The 14,961-nt window shown below is 41.7% G+C and overlaps 1 protein-coding gene across 1 annotated transcript in view; it reads right to left on the bottom strand.

Moving 5' to 3' along the window:
• Positions 1 to 10,869, bottom strand: part of LOC106567100 (adenosine deaminase) — a 57,366-nt gene extending 46,497 nt beyond the window's left edge. Inside the window, exon 1 of the mRNA XM_014135994.2 lies at positions 10,633 to 10,869. Within this exon, the coding sequence (XP_013991469.1) occupies positions 10,633 to 10,779 (147 nt within the window). The 5' untranslated portion in view covers positions 10,780 to 10,869. The remainder of the gene's footprint in view (positions 1 to 10,632) is intronic.
• Between the last annotated feature and the right edge of the window lie 4,092 nt (positions 10,870 to 14,961).

Here is a 14,961-nt window from a genome sequence, read left to right as displayed (position 1 = left end):
GATTTGGGTGAAGGAGAAATGGTGGGGGCTTTGGCGGGTTGCTGTGGAGGGTGCCGGGCAGTTGACCGGGGTAGGGGTAGCCAGGTGGAAAGCATGGCCAGCCGTAGAGAAATGCTTATTGAAATTCTCAATAATAGTGGATTTATCGGTGGTAACAGTGTTTCCTAGCCTCAGAACAGTGGGCAGCTGGGAGGAGGTGCTCTTATTCTCCATGGACTTTAGTGTCCCAGAACTTTTGAGTTAGTACTACAGGATGCAAATTTCTGTTTGAAAAAGCTAGCCTTAGAAAAGCTAACTGCCTGTGTATATTTGTTCCTAACTTCCCTGAAAAGTTGCATATCACGGGGGCTATTCGATGCTAATGCAGAACGCCACAGGATGTCTTTGTGCTGGTCAAGGGCAGACAGGTCTGGAGTGAACCAAGGACTATATCTATTCTTAGTTCATTTTTTTTTGAGTGGGGCATGCTTATTTAAGATGGTGAGGAAGCACTTTTACAGAATAGCCAGGCATCATCTACTGACGGGATGAGGTCAATGTCATTCCAGGATACCCCGGCCAGGTCGATTAGAAAGGCCTGCTCGCAGAAGTGTTTTAGGGAGCGTTTGACAGTGATGAGGGGTGGTCGTTTGGTCACAGACCCATTACGGATGCAGGCAATGAGGCAGTGATTGCTGAGATCTTGATTGAAAACAGCAGAGGTGTATTTGGAGGGCAAGTTGGTTAGGATGACTGTGATGACTTTAGAAGCTCATCCAAGGCAGCACAATAAACCCCCTCATTTAAAAAAAAACTAACTAGGCACGTCAGTTAAGAACAAACTGTTATTTACGATGACAGCCTACGGCGGCCAAACCCAGACGATGCTGGGCCAATTGTGCGCCGCCCTATGGGACGACTCCCAATCACGGCCAGATGTGTTACAGCCTGGATAATAAAAAGGCAACTATGGAAAAAGCTGAGATTAGCATGTGCATGCAAAATACTTTATTACGGGTGAAACAGTTTGTGTATTCTTATCGAACCGTTCGGTACAGGGTCCACGGTACGCACTGCGAACCGAACAATACATTAATCATATAGCTAGGAAAATATATACATATTTCATTGTAAAAAAAAAACATTATTGCATAAACCAATGGCGTATAAATTAACGTGGGAAAAATATCCACATAGTAATAAAGTTGTCTTTAAAAAGATTTAGCATGGCAAGCATTGGAGAGCCAGAACTAGAAGACGCCGCAGTATCATTCAGGTCTGCCGTCTGGGAACACTTCGGTTTCCCTGTAAACTATAACGAGGATGGCAAACGAGTGGTGGATAAAACGTCTACAACATGTAGGCCCTGTTCATTTCCAATAGCCTATTTAAGTGGCAACACGAGTAACATGACTACTCATTTGCGCCGACATCACCCAAAAACTAACAATCGGTGGAACTTGGCGAAAAAAAATGAAAACGGCAACCACTTCTCCCCACAGCCGTCAAGCAACAATATACGGCTGACTCCGGTAGTGCTAAAGAAATCAACGCAGCGATTGCAAAATTCATAGCGGCAGATATGAGACCCTTCTCTGTGGTAGAGAATGCGGGGTTCAGAAACATGTTTAAAGTGGTCGAGCCGCGCTTCACTATTCCTTCCCGTACACATTAATTCCTGCCTTACATTAAAAAAAAACTAAAGAACAGCTTGAGAGCGAGTTGTCAGAAACACGTTCTGTTGCTCTAACAGATAGTTGGACGTCTAGAGCTACCTTACCGTAACGGCTCATTTCATTACGACAGAGTGGGAGATAAAAAGCCATGTACTTCAAACACGTCGCCTTGAGAGAAGTCACACCAGTGTAAACTTGGGGGGGGAAGGGCTAAGGGAAGTAGTTACATTGTGGAAGTTGGAGGGATAATGTAACGATTCCTGTGACCACTGACAATGCTAGAAATATTGTAAATGCAGTTGCACTAGCTGGATTGGGGCCACAGATAGGATGCTTTGCTCACGTTATTAATCTAGCATCTCAAAAAGCAATGTCAGTGAATCCAATCTATCATCTCCTAGCAAAGATCAGGACGGTGGTATCCTTCTTTCATAAAAGCACAACTGCTGCACATGTTTTCAAGACAAAACAGGAGACGCTGGAGCTGCCAAACCACAAACTAATTCAAGATGTCCCTACGAGATGGAATTCAAGCCATGACATGGTTGAGAGATATCTTGAGCAGAAAGTTGCAGTGTATTCTACACTGACTGATCAAGCTGTGAGGAAGAATGTCAGATAGTAACTGTCTGAAAATGACATAAGACCAGCAGAGGAAGTTATCAAAAAGTGTGCAAACCTCACAAAACAGTCACAACACTGATATGCACCGAGAGCATTCCATCAGTTTCCATGGTCCTGCCTATGAAAAACAATGATCCTGAACTCAATGGTGGCATCCGATGAAGATGAACCTGCAGTAAGGGATGTCAAGACTGCTATCAGAGTTAACCTGGAGCCTAGCTATGCTGACCCTGGTGTCCAAGACTTCTTACACCAGAGCACCGCTTTGGACCCCCGGTTCAAGTCCCTGCTGCACCTGGATGCTGCTGCTCGTCTGAGAGTCTACAATGAACTCACAGCAGAGATTGTGACCAATATACAACAGGTATTGTATTTATTTTGTTCATGTGACGTTTATTATTTTATTAATTAGTGATTTAACAATTAATTATAAAGTAATAATACTGTCTGATATACATTTCTAACAAATCATATTTTTAAAGCCACTTCCAAAAAAATAAAAAATATTTTTTTTTCATCTAATTTAATTCTGCAGGGTCAAGCCACAGATACCACAGGAGCCAACCCCTCTCCAGAGACGGCAGAAAACAGGGGTTCTCCTCCAGAAAATAAGTCTGCCATGGCTGAGCTTTTTGGGTTTGTTGTTCACAACCCAGGAGCAGGGAACCGAGTCAAAGATCAAGGTCGTAGAGGAGGATGTGACCTTATACAGGGAAGTGGACTGTATTCCCCTGGATGCTGATCAACTTACATGGTGGAAGACCAAAGAGTTAACATGTTGCCATGTTAGCAAGGCGCTACCTGGCTGTGCCTGGGACCTTTGTCCCTAGCGAGAGGGTATTCTCCACAGCCCGACATTGTCACAACAAGCTGATCTGTGCTCACTGCAGATAATGTGGATAGACTAATCTTAAAGAAAATCTTGAAAATGTGATAAAAGTTTTATTTTTTATTTTTTAAGTAACCAGTCTCAAGTGGTCCTATTTTGTTTAAGGCACTGCTATGGGACTTAATTTTGATATATGCTGCTGGACTATACACTCTTGTTGAAGTTCTGTTTAAATTACTATTTTATTTCATTTCATGTTATAAGCAGGCACTGCTGTTTTTTTGTTGTCCCTTTGTTTCCATCTGCTCCTGGGAATTCAAGCTACCCATGTTTACTATTATAATAAATGGAAAATCTAAATACAAATTACATTTCTCAGGCATTTATTTTGTCGATGTATCGAAACCGTACCGTGACACCACTGTACCATATCGTACCGAACCGTGAATTTTGTGAACCGTTTTACCCCTAATGTTTACCAATACAACAATTAAACCACTTCCACAAAAGTACTTGTGCAACCAATGCAATAAAAACACTTATGGCAATACGAAATACAATACATAAACCAGTATTGGCAACTCTAACATTACAAAAATGTTACAGCCATCCAGTAGAACATATGGTTGAAACTTATCAAAGTAACATGAAGTAATTAGTGGTAATTATTATTAGAAAGCATGCAACACCCCCATTAAAAACCCCTGCAACTTACATTTCAAAGCAAGCACATCATTCAGAGACATTCGTGTCACTGTCGACAATAAAAAGTCCTCTGAAACATGAGTCTTCTCGGAAGACGATAACACTGACCTGAATGGACGGGTGCAAGTGTCTAGATGAGCATTTCCAAGCGCTCTAATTGATTGGGAATGGCAGGGCTAGGATAACTAAGGTAGGCTGAGCAGCCAACCTAATGGGATTTAAGGAAAACTGAAAGCCTGTGAGGGGAAGTTAAGTAGAGAGGAAAGGAAGGCCTTTTTTTTTTTTTATTGGTGTTATATTTTGTTTATGTTATACTCTACATAAACAGTACATATCCTACTGCCTGACACATTAATCAGTCTGATTCCACCAGTAAAGCACATAGCAATTCAACCATCCATCACCACAGTGGCATGTTACCTAATACTCATTATAAACTGGGTGGTTCGAACCCTGAATGCTCGTTGGCTGAAAGACCTGTGTACTGAAAGAAAGTGTACTGGTCTAATTACATTGGTAATCTGATAATATTTGTGGAATATAAAAACACTTGCTTGATATATGTTTTACAGTTTCTTTAAATACTTTGAAAATGCAACATATTTCTATGTGAAAACTGAAATGGTCTATTCATTATTTTTTCAATTTTAGTAGACACTCTTATCCAGAGCAACTTACAGTAGTGAGCGCATCATTTTTCAAACGGATCCCTCCGGAACTTTCATTACGCACACCTATTCCCTATTCCCACTGATTAGAACTTGTATAAGTGTGCCCTTTGGTTTCCATTGAGCGGTTGATTACTGTTACAGTGTTCGTTGGTGCGTGCGGGTACCTGTTTTTGTGCCCTTGAGGATTGCGCAGATGATTACGGGTCTCGCCCCGTGTGTTAATCACTGTGCGCGTGTGTATTTATTCGAGCCTACACAAAACAGCCCTTATTGTAAGTGTTTCTAAAATCCCCTATGGGAAAAATGAATAGTGGAAAAACGATTGGAACCATTTCCTTGTTTGCGCACTGGGTTTTATTGGTACTATGACTCATACTGTGGTACTCTATTGCTTAAGTATACTGCATGCTATGTAAAACCTCAGTAAGTGACTGACAAAATAACAATAGAAAATGTAGACTATCTAGGCCAGTGGTACTCATTGCATGGCCCGCAGGCCGAGCCCTTAATTTGTGGCTCGCTCTGATTTTCCATTCATAATACATAACAATGATGCAATTTCAATTAAATCTGTTTAATGCAGGCCTGAATCACTTTGTTGAATATATCTATTGTTCCCCGGACGGCAGATAGATAGCAATATAGCGCAGCTGCTGAACATAAACTGCTCAGCTACAGCGACATATCAGTTTGCTACTAGCTCATTTTGCAGTCTGGTAGACATGGATCGATTTATTGTAAAAAAGAACCGTAAATCTATTGACAATGACAATGAGGGGGAAGCCATGAAAGAACAACCACCAGAGAACCAGGATGATGGCGGCGGGGAAATGCAGCTAGCTCATGCAGCTAAAGTAGCTAAGAGAAGGATACGGTCGATTCAAGAAGAACACAGAAAGTTCCAAGAGAAATGGACAGACAAGTATTTTTTTGTACTGCATGATGGGACTAGCTCACTGTCTTATTTGCCAGAAGACAGTCAATTGTTTTAAACAAGCAAAATTTAGAGAGTGACATTTGCAGTCACATCATGCCCACTTTGACAAAACATATCCGCCACAACGCAACCTCAGAAACAACAAAATAGCGCAACTCAAAAGGACAAACGATGGACAGATCTAGCACTGTTGCAGAGAAAACGACAAAGGAAAAATAGGAGATTGCTTGGATACTCGCGAGAAACAATAAGGCCTTCACAGACGTGGAGATTGTCAAATAATGTATTTTTGGCCTCAGATGAAATATTGTATGCTGATTTCACAAACAAGGAAGCTATTTTAAAGCAAATTAAGGGACTGCAACTTTCAGACTCGACCATAACAAGACATCGGTAAGCAACTGATTACTGACATATCCCAGGCACCGTGTTTTAGTATTGCGCTTGGCGAAAGCACGGATGTAAGTGACATTGCCCAATTATGTGCTTGGGTCCGCTTCTCTCAAACCGAGTCGTTCAGAGAAGAACTTTTATGTTACTGGCCCTTCAGGGACAAACACAAGGAGAGAATATTCTGAAAGCCCTTGTTACATTTTTTGCTGATAATAATATTGACTGATCAAATCTGGCATCTGTGTGCACTGACGGCACACCAAACATGCGAGGGAAGTAGGGACTCATAAGCCTGATGAGAAAGAGAGGATATTGACAAATTTGTTACGTTTCATTCATCAGGAAGCACTTGTGGCTAAACTCAGACTGTGACTAACAGAATGTGATGCAGCAAGTCGTGCGCGTGGTGAACATTATTATTGCGAGGGCACTGAATCACCGGCAATTCCGTGAGTTGCTGGAGGAATATCAGACAGAATATGGCGACTTGATATTTCACAATGAGGTGAGATGGCTGTCTCGTGGCAGAGTTTTGGAAAGATCTCTCCATCAAATCCGTGAATTTGTTGCAAGAAAGAGGAGAGAGGAACCAGAGTGGATGATCCACAGTTAATATTAAAGCGGGCTTTATTAACTGACATCACCTGCCACCTGAACACGGTGAATCTCCAGCTCCAAGGGAAAGCTAAAACTCCGGACAAAATGCTGCGTGTGGTCACAGCATTTCAAAATAAATCACCCCACTGTTCATACCTGACAGACAGTTTGTTCATTTCCCAAAACTCAGAGCAGTCACCACATCCAACCCAGAACTACCGCAACATTTTAGCTGCGATGCATTTGTGCGTGTGTTGGAAGAGTTGAAGTTGGAGTTTGAGTCAAGATTCAAGGATATGATGTGGTACAAGGAGTTTTTCCAACTTCATTGAGAACGCCTTTCATGTGCCAGTGGCATCTCTGACCCCAGTCATCACAGCCCTCGGTCCTGACCGTGCTGGCATAGAGAGTGAGATAGTGGAGCTGCAGGCAAATGACACATTGCAAGGTGAACTAAGATCAGGTGTTACCCATTTCTGGAGCCTTGTGTAAGACAGAGTATCCACTTCTGAAGCAGTGTGTGCAAATGGTTACATTTTTTGTCAGCACTTATTTATGTGAAGCAACATTTTCAACAATGTACATTGTGAAACAAAAACAGAGAAACAGACTGACCAATGCACACCTGGATTGCCTCACAAGGAAAGCAACAGACTACACATTGAGAATGAATTCAGTCAAGGAGCAGAAGAGACCTTTTCACTCAGTCAACTACGGAGGTAACCTTTAATATGGGTCTTATACATGTGATGTAGCCTATTTTATATATATATATAAGTCCCTTTATCAGGACCCTGTCTTTCAAAGATAATCCATAAAAATCCAAATAACTTCACAGATCTTCATTGTAAAGGGTTTAAACACTGTTTCCCATGCTTGTTCAATGAACCATAAACAATTAATGAACATGCACCTGTGGAACAGTTGATAACCTCTCTGGGGCATGTGGGACGCTAGCGTCCCACCCGCGGGACACACTGCCAACAGCCAGTGAAATAGCAGGGCGGCAAATTCAAAACAACAAAAATCTCAATTCAAATTTCTCAAACATACAACTATTATATCCCATTTTAAAAGAAATTCTCGTTAATCCAACCACATTGTCCGATTTCAAAAAGGCTTTACGGCGAAAGCACGACATTAGATTATGTTATGACTGCGCCTAAACAAGAAAAACCACACAGCAATTTTCCAAGCAAGGAGAGGAGTCACAAAAACCAGAAATACAGCTAAAATTAAAATCACTAACCTTTGATGATCTTCATCAGATGACACTCCCAGGACTCAATGTTACACAATACATGTATGTTTTGTTCGATAAAGTTCATATTTATATCCAAAAAAAACATTTTACATTGGCGCGTGATGTTCAGAAATGTTTTGCCTCCCAAAACTACCGGTGAATGAGCACGTCAATTTACAAAAATACTCATCATAAACGTTGATAAAATTTACAACAGTTATTGAAAGAATTATAGATACACCTCTCCTTAATGCAACCGCTGTGTCAGATTTCAAAATAGCTTTACGGCGAAAGCACATTGTACTCAGAATATTGAACAGAGCTCAGCCATCAAAGCAAGCTATACAGTTACCCGCCAAGTTCTGGAGTCAACTAAACTCAGAAATAGTATTATAAATCTTCACTTACCTTTGCTGATCTTTGTTGGAATGCACTCCCAGGTCTCCCACAAGAAATTTTAATTTTGTTCGATAAACTCCATATTTATGTCCAAATACCTTCGTTTTGTTCGCGCGTTCAGATCACTAATCCAAAAGGCATAACGCGCGAGCGCAAAACCCGAGACGAAAAGTCAAATAGTTCCATTACCGTTCGTAGAAACATGTCAAACAATGTTTACAATCAATCCTTAGGGTCTTTTTAACATAAATCTTTGATAATATTCCAAACGGACAATAGCATATTCATTACAGAGGAAAAAGGAGCGGCGCATAAACAACTCACTGGTCCCAGGCTTGAGACAGCTCTTATTCTCTGCCCAGTAACAGTAGAAGCATGAAACAAGGTTCTAAAGACTATTGACATCTAGTGGAAGCCTTAGGAAGTGCAAAATGACCCCACAGACACTGTACTTTGGAAAGGCAATCAGTTGAAAAACTACAAACCACTTCCTGGTTGGATTTTTTCTCAGGTGTTTGCCTATCATATGAGTTCTGTTATACTCACAGACATCATTCAAACAGTTTTAGAAACTTCAGAGTGTTTTCTATCCGAATCTACTAATAATATGCATATCCTACCTTCTGGGCCCGAGTAGCAGGCAGTTTAATTTGGGCATGTCATTCATCTGAATTTCCGAATACTGCCCCCCTGTCACTAAAAAGTTAAGACACTAACAGCTTACAGACGGTAGGCAATTAAGGTCACAGTTAGGAAAACTTAGGACACCAGTGGCCTTTCTGCTGACTCTGAAAAACACCAAAAGAAAGATGCACAGGGTCCCTACTCATCTGCGTGAACATGCCTTAGGCATGCTGCAAGGAGGCATGAGGACTGCAGATGTGGCCAGGGCAATAAATTGCAATGTCCGTACTGTGAGACGCCTAAGACAGGTAGACAGGACGGACAGCTGATAGTCCTCGCAGTGGCAGACCACGTGTAACAACACCTGCACAGGATCGGTACATCCAAACATCACACCTGCGGGACAGGTACAGGATGGCAACAACTGCCCGAGTTACACCAGGAACGCACAATCCCTCCATCAGTGCTCAGACTGTCCGCAATAGGCTGAGAGAGGCTGGACTGAGGGCTTGTAGGCCTGTTGTAAGGCAGGTCCTCACCAGACATCACCGGCAACAACGTCGCCTATGGGCACAAACCCACCATCGCTGGACCAGACAGGACTGGCAAAGTGCTCTTCACTGACGAGTGCGGTTCCAGATTCGCGTTTATCGTCGAAGGAATGAGCGTTACACCGAGGCCTGTACTCTGGAGCGAGATTGATTTGGAGGGTCCGTCATGGTCTGGGGCGGTGTGTCACAATCATCAGACTGATTTTGTTGTCATTGCAGGCAATCTGAACGCTGTGCATTACAGGGAAGACATCCTCCTCCCTCATGTGGTACCCTTCCTGCAGGCTCATCCTGACATGACCCTCCAGCATGACAATGCCACCAGCCATACTGCTCGTTCTGTGCATGATTTCCTGTAAGACAGGAATGTCAGTGTTCTGCCATGGCCAGCAAAGAGCCCGGATCTCAATCCCATTGTGCACGTCTGGGACTTGTTGGATCGGAGGGTGAGGGCTAGGGCCATTCCCCCCAGAAATGTCTGGGAACTTGCAGGTGCCTTGGTGGAAGAGTGGGGTAACATCTCACAGCAAGAACTAGCAAATCTGGTGCAGTCCATGAGGAGGAGATGCACTGAAATACTTAATGCAGCTAGCTGGTGGCCACACCAGATACTGACTGTTACTTTTGATTTTGACCCCCCTCCTTTGTTCAGAGTCACATTCCATTTCTGTTAGTCACACATCTGTGGAACCTGTTCAGTTTGTCTCAGTTGTTGAATCTTGTTATGTTCGTACAAATACTTACACATGTTACGTTTGCTGAAAATAACGCAGTTGACAGTGAGGATGTTTTTTTTTTAACTGAGTTTATATATTTGTGATGTGCTGTAAATCAAATCAATTGCATGTGCTCTATTGCTCCGAATTTGCTCTCAATTGATAATATTGGAAGAAAAAGTACAACAAATGTAAGTTCTGTGCCGGCCTCTGAATGATTGTCTCAACCCAAAGTGGCACCCTTACAAAAAATAGTGAGTAACACTGATCTAGGCTATGCATTCTCCATTTAACGTGTTGCTCGCGAGGCTTGTGCAAATGTGTAGGTGAATTGCGCAAGGACGGCAGTTCTGCTGTAGTAGTAGACTGGGACTCCTTAAAAACATGCCACTTTGTCCGAAGTGATTTTCGTAGCAGAGTTAGGAAAGCATTTTCGCTAACCTTAACCAAATGCTCCTAACCTGCTGCGTGAGTTCTCCTAACCTGTAGACTACCTTTCGTTTCTTCTAACCATGTGCATCCGGGGTTTTAGAAACAAACAGATGAATAAATGACGTGAATCCTTACCATATAAACAATGTAGCCGAGTGAACTGCTATATGTCCTCAATACAACAACGTGGTTGAGTTAATCATTTACTGCAAAATTCGCTTTGCCTGATACATTATGTTCTTCATTTGTAGCTTACCTTTGGTCTGTTAAATACTATTTGCTCAGTAAAGTGTTCTGCCATTGTGAAAGCTCTCCTGTGACTGCCGATGAATGTGAAACTGCTGATCGCACAGAATGAGTGGCGCGACTTCAAGCCTCTCCCGGTCAGGACTAACATTGCCATTATATAGGCAGGCCTACATGGCTAGCGCGACACGCCTTGATCCAACCCACCACAAGACTGAGCACAGACGTGAATTCAACAGCTATTCCACGTTCCAGTCGGTATTGGCATAAACGCGCTCGTAAATCGAGTTTATCCACCTCTATACATCTATTAAGACCTATTGATACATTTCATGGTTACAATGTTTCCACGATGTAACCAGTAGAATAGTTGTGGTGTGTAGGATTAGCAGCACAGGTTAATCCTATGCTTAGACGGTTAACAATGACCTGATTAGGCCTATATCCTGTTCAGAGCTACTATAGCCAGGACTCTACTTCTGGTAAGGAAACACATAAAGGCCTAATGATGATGATAAATAAATCTATGTTACATAAAAACCATTACATTTGTATTTGTATTGGTGGTGCCACACTGTGGTATAAGGGAAATGGGGACATCCATGGGACCCATGTGTCAGGTTCTCTTACAGGAGCTTGTGGGGCCTGCCCTGAGGCCGGGCCACTATTGAATGTGCTCTTCTTTGAGTTAAAGATCAGCATGATGAGCATATTATGACAGGTTCCATGTTTGTCAGTCTTAACTGTGAGTTACGCTTGATAAACTGACTGAGATGTCCATCAAGTGCTGGGCCACTTCCTGTCTCTGCACTTCCAGTCTCTGGGCAGGAAATAGGTGCATCCTACAGTCAAAATTACAAATGGACATCTTTCTAACAGCATTGCCATCAGGTACAGTAGGCTATTAATGCCATACAGACAGTATACACCCTTGCAGTATACACACTTGTTAAATTAGTTCTGCCTGCATGGCTCGTTTATATTAATTTGTTTGTTTGTTTTATTGTTTTTAACCTTTATTTAACAGAGCAAGTCAGTTAAGAACACATTCTTGTTTTACAATGACGTCCTACCCCGACCAAACCCGGAAGATGCTGGGCCAATTGTGCACTGCCCTATGGGACTCCCTATCACTGCCGGTTGTTATACAGCCTGGGATCGAGCCAGAGTCTGTAGTGACACCTCTAGCACTGAGATGCAATGCCTTAGACCGCTGTGCCACTCGGGAAAAAAACAGTTGCAGTTGCATATTTTTTTTGTATAATGCCTATTCTTTGACACTGAGATTATTTAGGATATAAAAATCCAGTGAAACAGTGTGGTGTTAGGGTAACCCACTAACAGGTTGTTGAAATTCACAACACTATTAGGATGTAGCACCCCCCTGTGGTTGTAATCTGAAGGCTGCCTTCATTTATTTATACATGGTTCTATAGAATACCCCGTTAGAAACCGGTGACTGTAGTGTACAATGGGCAACATACACATTTTAAGACACTAGACTGCCAATTACTTCAAACTTGCATCAAACCTCACAATTGTGTTGTTTTCTTTCTACTCCGGCACAGGTTGCTTCCTCCACAGTTCTGTCCATGCTTCCTCCACATATTACATGAATGCCCTTGGGACCTCCAAGATTCAACCCTTTAGGTTTGCAAGGTATGTTAACATAGATAAGAAAGGTTATCTAAAAACACAATTTAAATGGTCATGAATCATGCAGTTAAAGGGGCAATCAGCAGTTGCTACATCCATTTTTGGACTTAATGACATGTACTCATTGATTCTCGAAGAATAGAACTTCTAAATGCCTCATGAGCTTAGTTCAACTGTTGTACCCCATCAGAACCCAAAATATCAACTTGTTTTACGCCAGTGTTTGTTAACAAAGTAAATCTAAACAAATTGCTATATAGCCTCAAAACATGATTAAAACTATACTTTTGATATCATGTATGGTCAGTCCTTGCAGCCATAGCTCTGTCTTTGAGTTTAAGAGGGGTTACATTTCTCAGTCCCCATTCCAAAACAGGGGTGGGGAGCATGCTTTATTAGTTTCTACTGCTGATTGACGCTTTTTATATTTCTCTGAATTGTGAACAGGGTTTCAGTCATCTATTAGTTTCAAAGGCATCACCGCCTGGTATGGCAACTGCTCGGCCTCCGACCGCAAAGCACTACAGAGGGTAGTGTGTACGGCCCAGTACATCACTGGGGCCAAGCTTCCTGGCGTCCAGGACCTCTATACCAGGCGGTGTCAGAGGAAGGCCCAAAAAATTGCCAAGGACTCCAGCCACCCTAGTTATAGACTGTTCTCTCTGCTACCGCACGGCAAGCGGTACCGGAGCGCCAAGTCTAGGTCATAAAGGCTTCTTAACAGCTTCTACCCCCAAGCCATAAGACTCTTGAACAGTTAATCGAATGGTTACCCGGACTATTTGCATTGTCCCCACCCCACCCCCCATTTTTACACTGCTGCTACTCTCTGTTTATTATCTATGCATAGTCACTTTACCTCTACCTACATGTACATATTACCTCAATTACATTGACTAACCGGTGCCCCCGCACATTGACTCTGTACCGGAACCCCCTGTATATACCCTCGCTACTGTTATTTTATTGTTGCTCCTTAATTATTTGTTATATTTCTATTATTATTATAAAAAAAAGAATCTTCTTAAAATTGCATTGTTGCTTAGGGGCTTGTAAAGTAAGCATTTCACTTTAAGGTCTACACCTGTTGTATTCAGCGCATGTGACAAATAACATTTGATATGATTTGATTTGAAAGTTCAGTCATACTTATTTATGCAAATGTAAGAGTTCCTGGTAAGACTAATAAGTAGTAGTAGTATTAAATACTACTACTACTTAATACTACTACTGCTTACAGTATTAGTCCTACCAGGAACTCTTTACATTTGCATAGACACAGTAAGTATGACTGAACTTTATGAGCCTCACTATTATGATCATCTTTAGATGTATTTTATCATTGTAATCTACTGTAGTATTCCTAAGTATTTGATATACAGGTAGCCTATTGTATCACATTTTGTCAACATGAACTGATCAAGATGGGCTTCATATTCATAGTACATGTTTAACCTGTGTTGTGTGTGATAAATCAAAGTGGCAGTTATATATGTCTCATGTTGTTTTTGTTCTACACAAAACAGAGATTTGTTTTGTGTTCAAGTTGATTGAGTCGGGTCATGGATGTGATAGTGGTTGTAAATGTGGACAAATCGTACTATTTTTTTTAACCTTTTTTTACCCACAAAAAAAAATCTCAAATAAACTTTAAAGAAGTGAACTGTCCCTTTAAATAACAAATGTCACACTTTGTCACGTCCTGAACAGTAAAGGGGTCTTTTGTCATTGTAGTATGGTCAGGGCGTGGCAGGGGGTGTTTGTTTTGTGTTTTGTGTTTTTTGGTCTAGGGGACTTTGGTTCTAGTTTTCATTTTCTATGTTCCGTTTTCCAGGTTTGGCTGAGTGTGGTTTCAAATCAGAGGCAGGTGTCTTTCGTTGTCTCTGATTGGAAGCCATACTTAGGCAGCCTGTTTTCCTTTGGGTTTTGTGGGTGGTTGTTTTTCGTATAGTGCTTGTGTCCTTACGGAACTGTTGTTTGGCGTTAGTTTATATTTTGTTTAAGTGTTCTCTTATAATAAATAAAGAAGATGAGCATGATACCTGCTGCGCCTTGGTCTAGCTTTTACGACGCTCCTGACACACTTTACAATATGTACTCGTGCTCTCATCCCTGGAGTGAGGGCTGAGACAAGAGAGAGCCAAAACCGCAAATAATCGGGATATTAAAGTATTATGGTTGTTGATACTAGTTCTGACAATGGTTTTGCCAAATCAATTTAACAATTTTATGACAAAAGAACTCAAAACATGGCAAGAGACAAGGAACGTCATCTGACCTGGAATTATACTGTGTACTATATTAACATAAAAGCATTGACTGGCTGTGTCATAGCCTGCTCACAGTAATAAAACAGTAATAACACAGTGATGCGGCCCTCATTGAATTTGTATCCTCATTCAGTTCAAATTCACAGTGAAGGATTGATAACACCATTCAAATTGCAAGTGACTCAATCACAAGTTGTATTCAATGCCAGTTTGTGTCATTCTGGGGCCCTCAGCAACGAAAGAGGTGTGATCCATCACACACGTTCCGAGCTGAGCTTCTCTCACAGTAACTTTGTTGGTTTAAACATTCCCATAACATCCCATGTGCATTGTGTCCCACAATATGTCATCATGCAGTTGCACAGCAGCCCACTATCGTTCACATGTGTCATCACATATTCATTCATTTTAGC

The sequence above is a fragment of the Salmo salar genome, chromosome ssa13 (genome assembly GCF_905237065.1).
Source record: "Salmo salar chromosome ssa13, Ssal_v3.1, whole genome shotgun sequence".
Lineage (NCBI taxonomy): Eukaryota > Metazoa > Chordata > Actinopteri > Salmoniformes > Salmonidae > Salmo > Salmo salar.
This window is presented reverse-complemented; position numbering and strand designations above follow the sequence as displayed.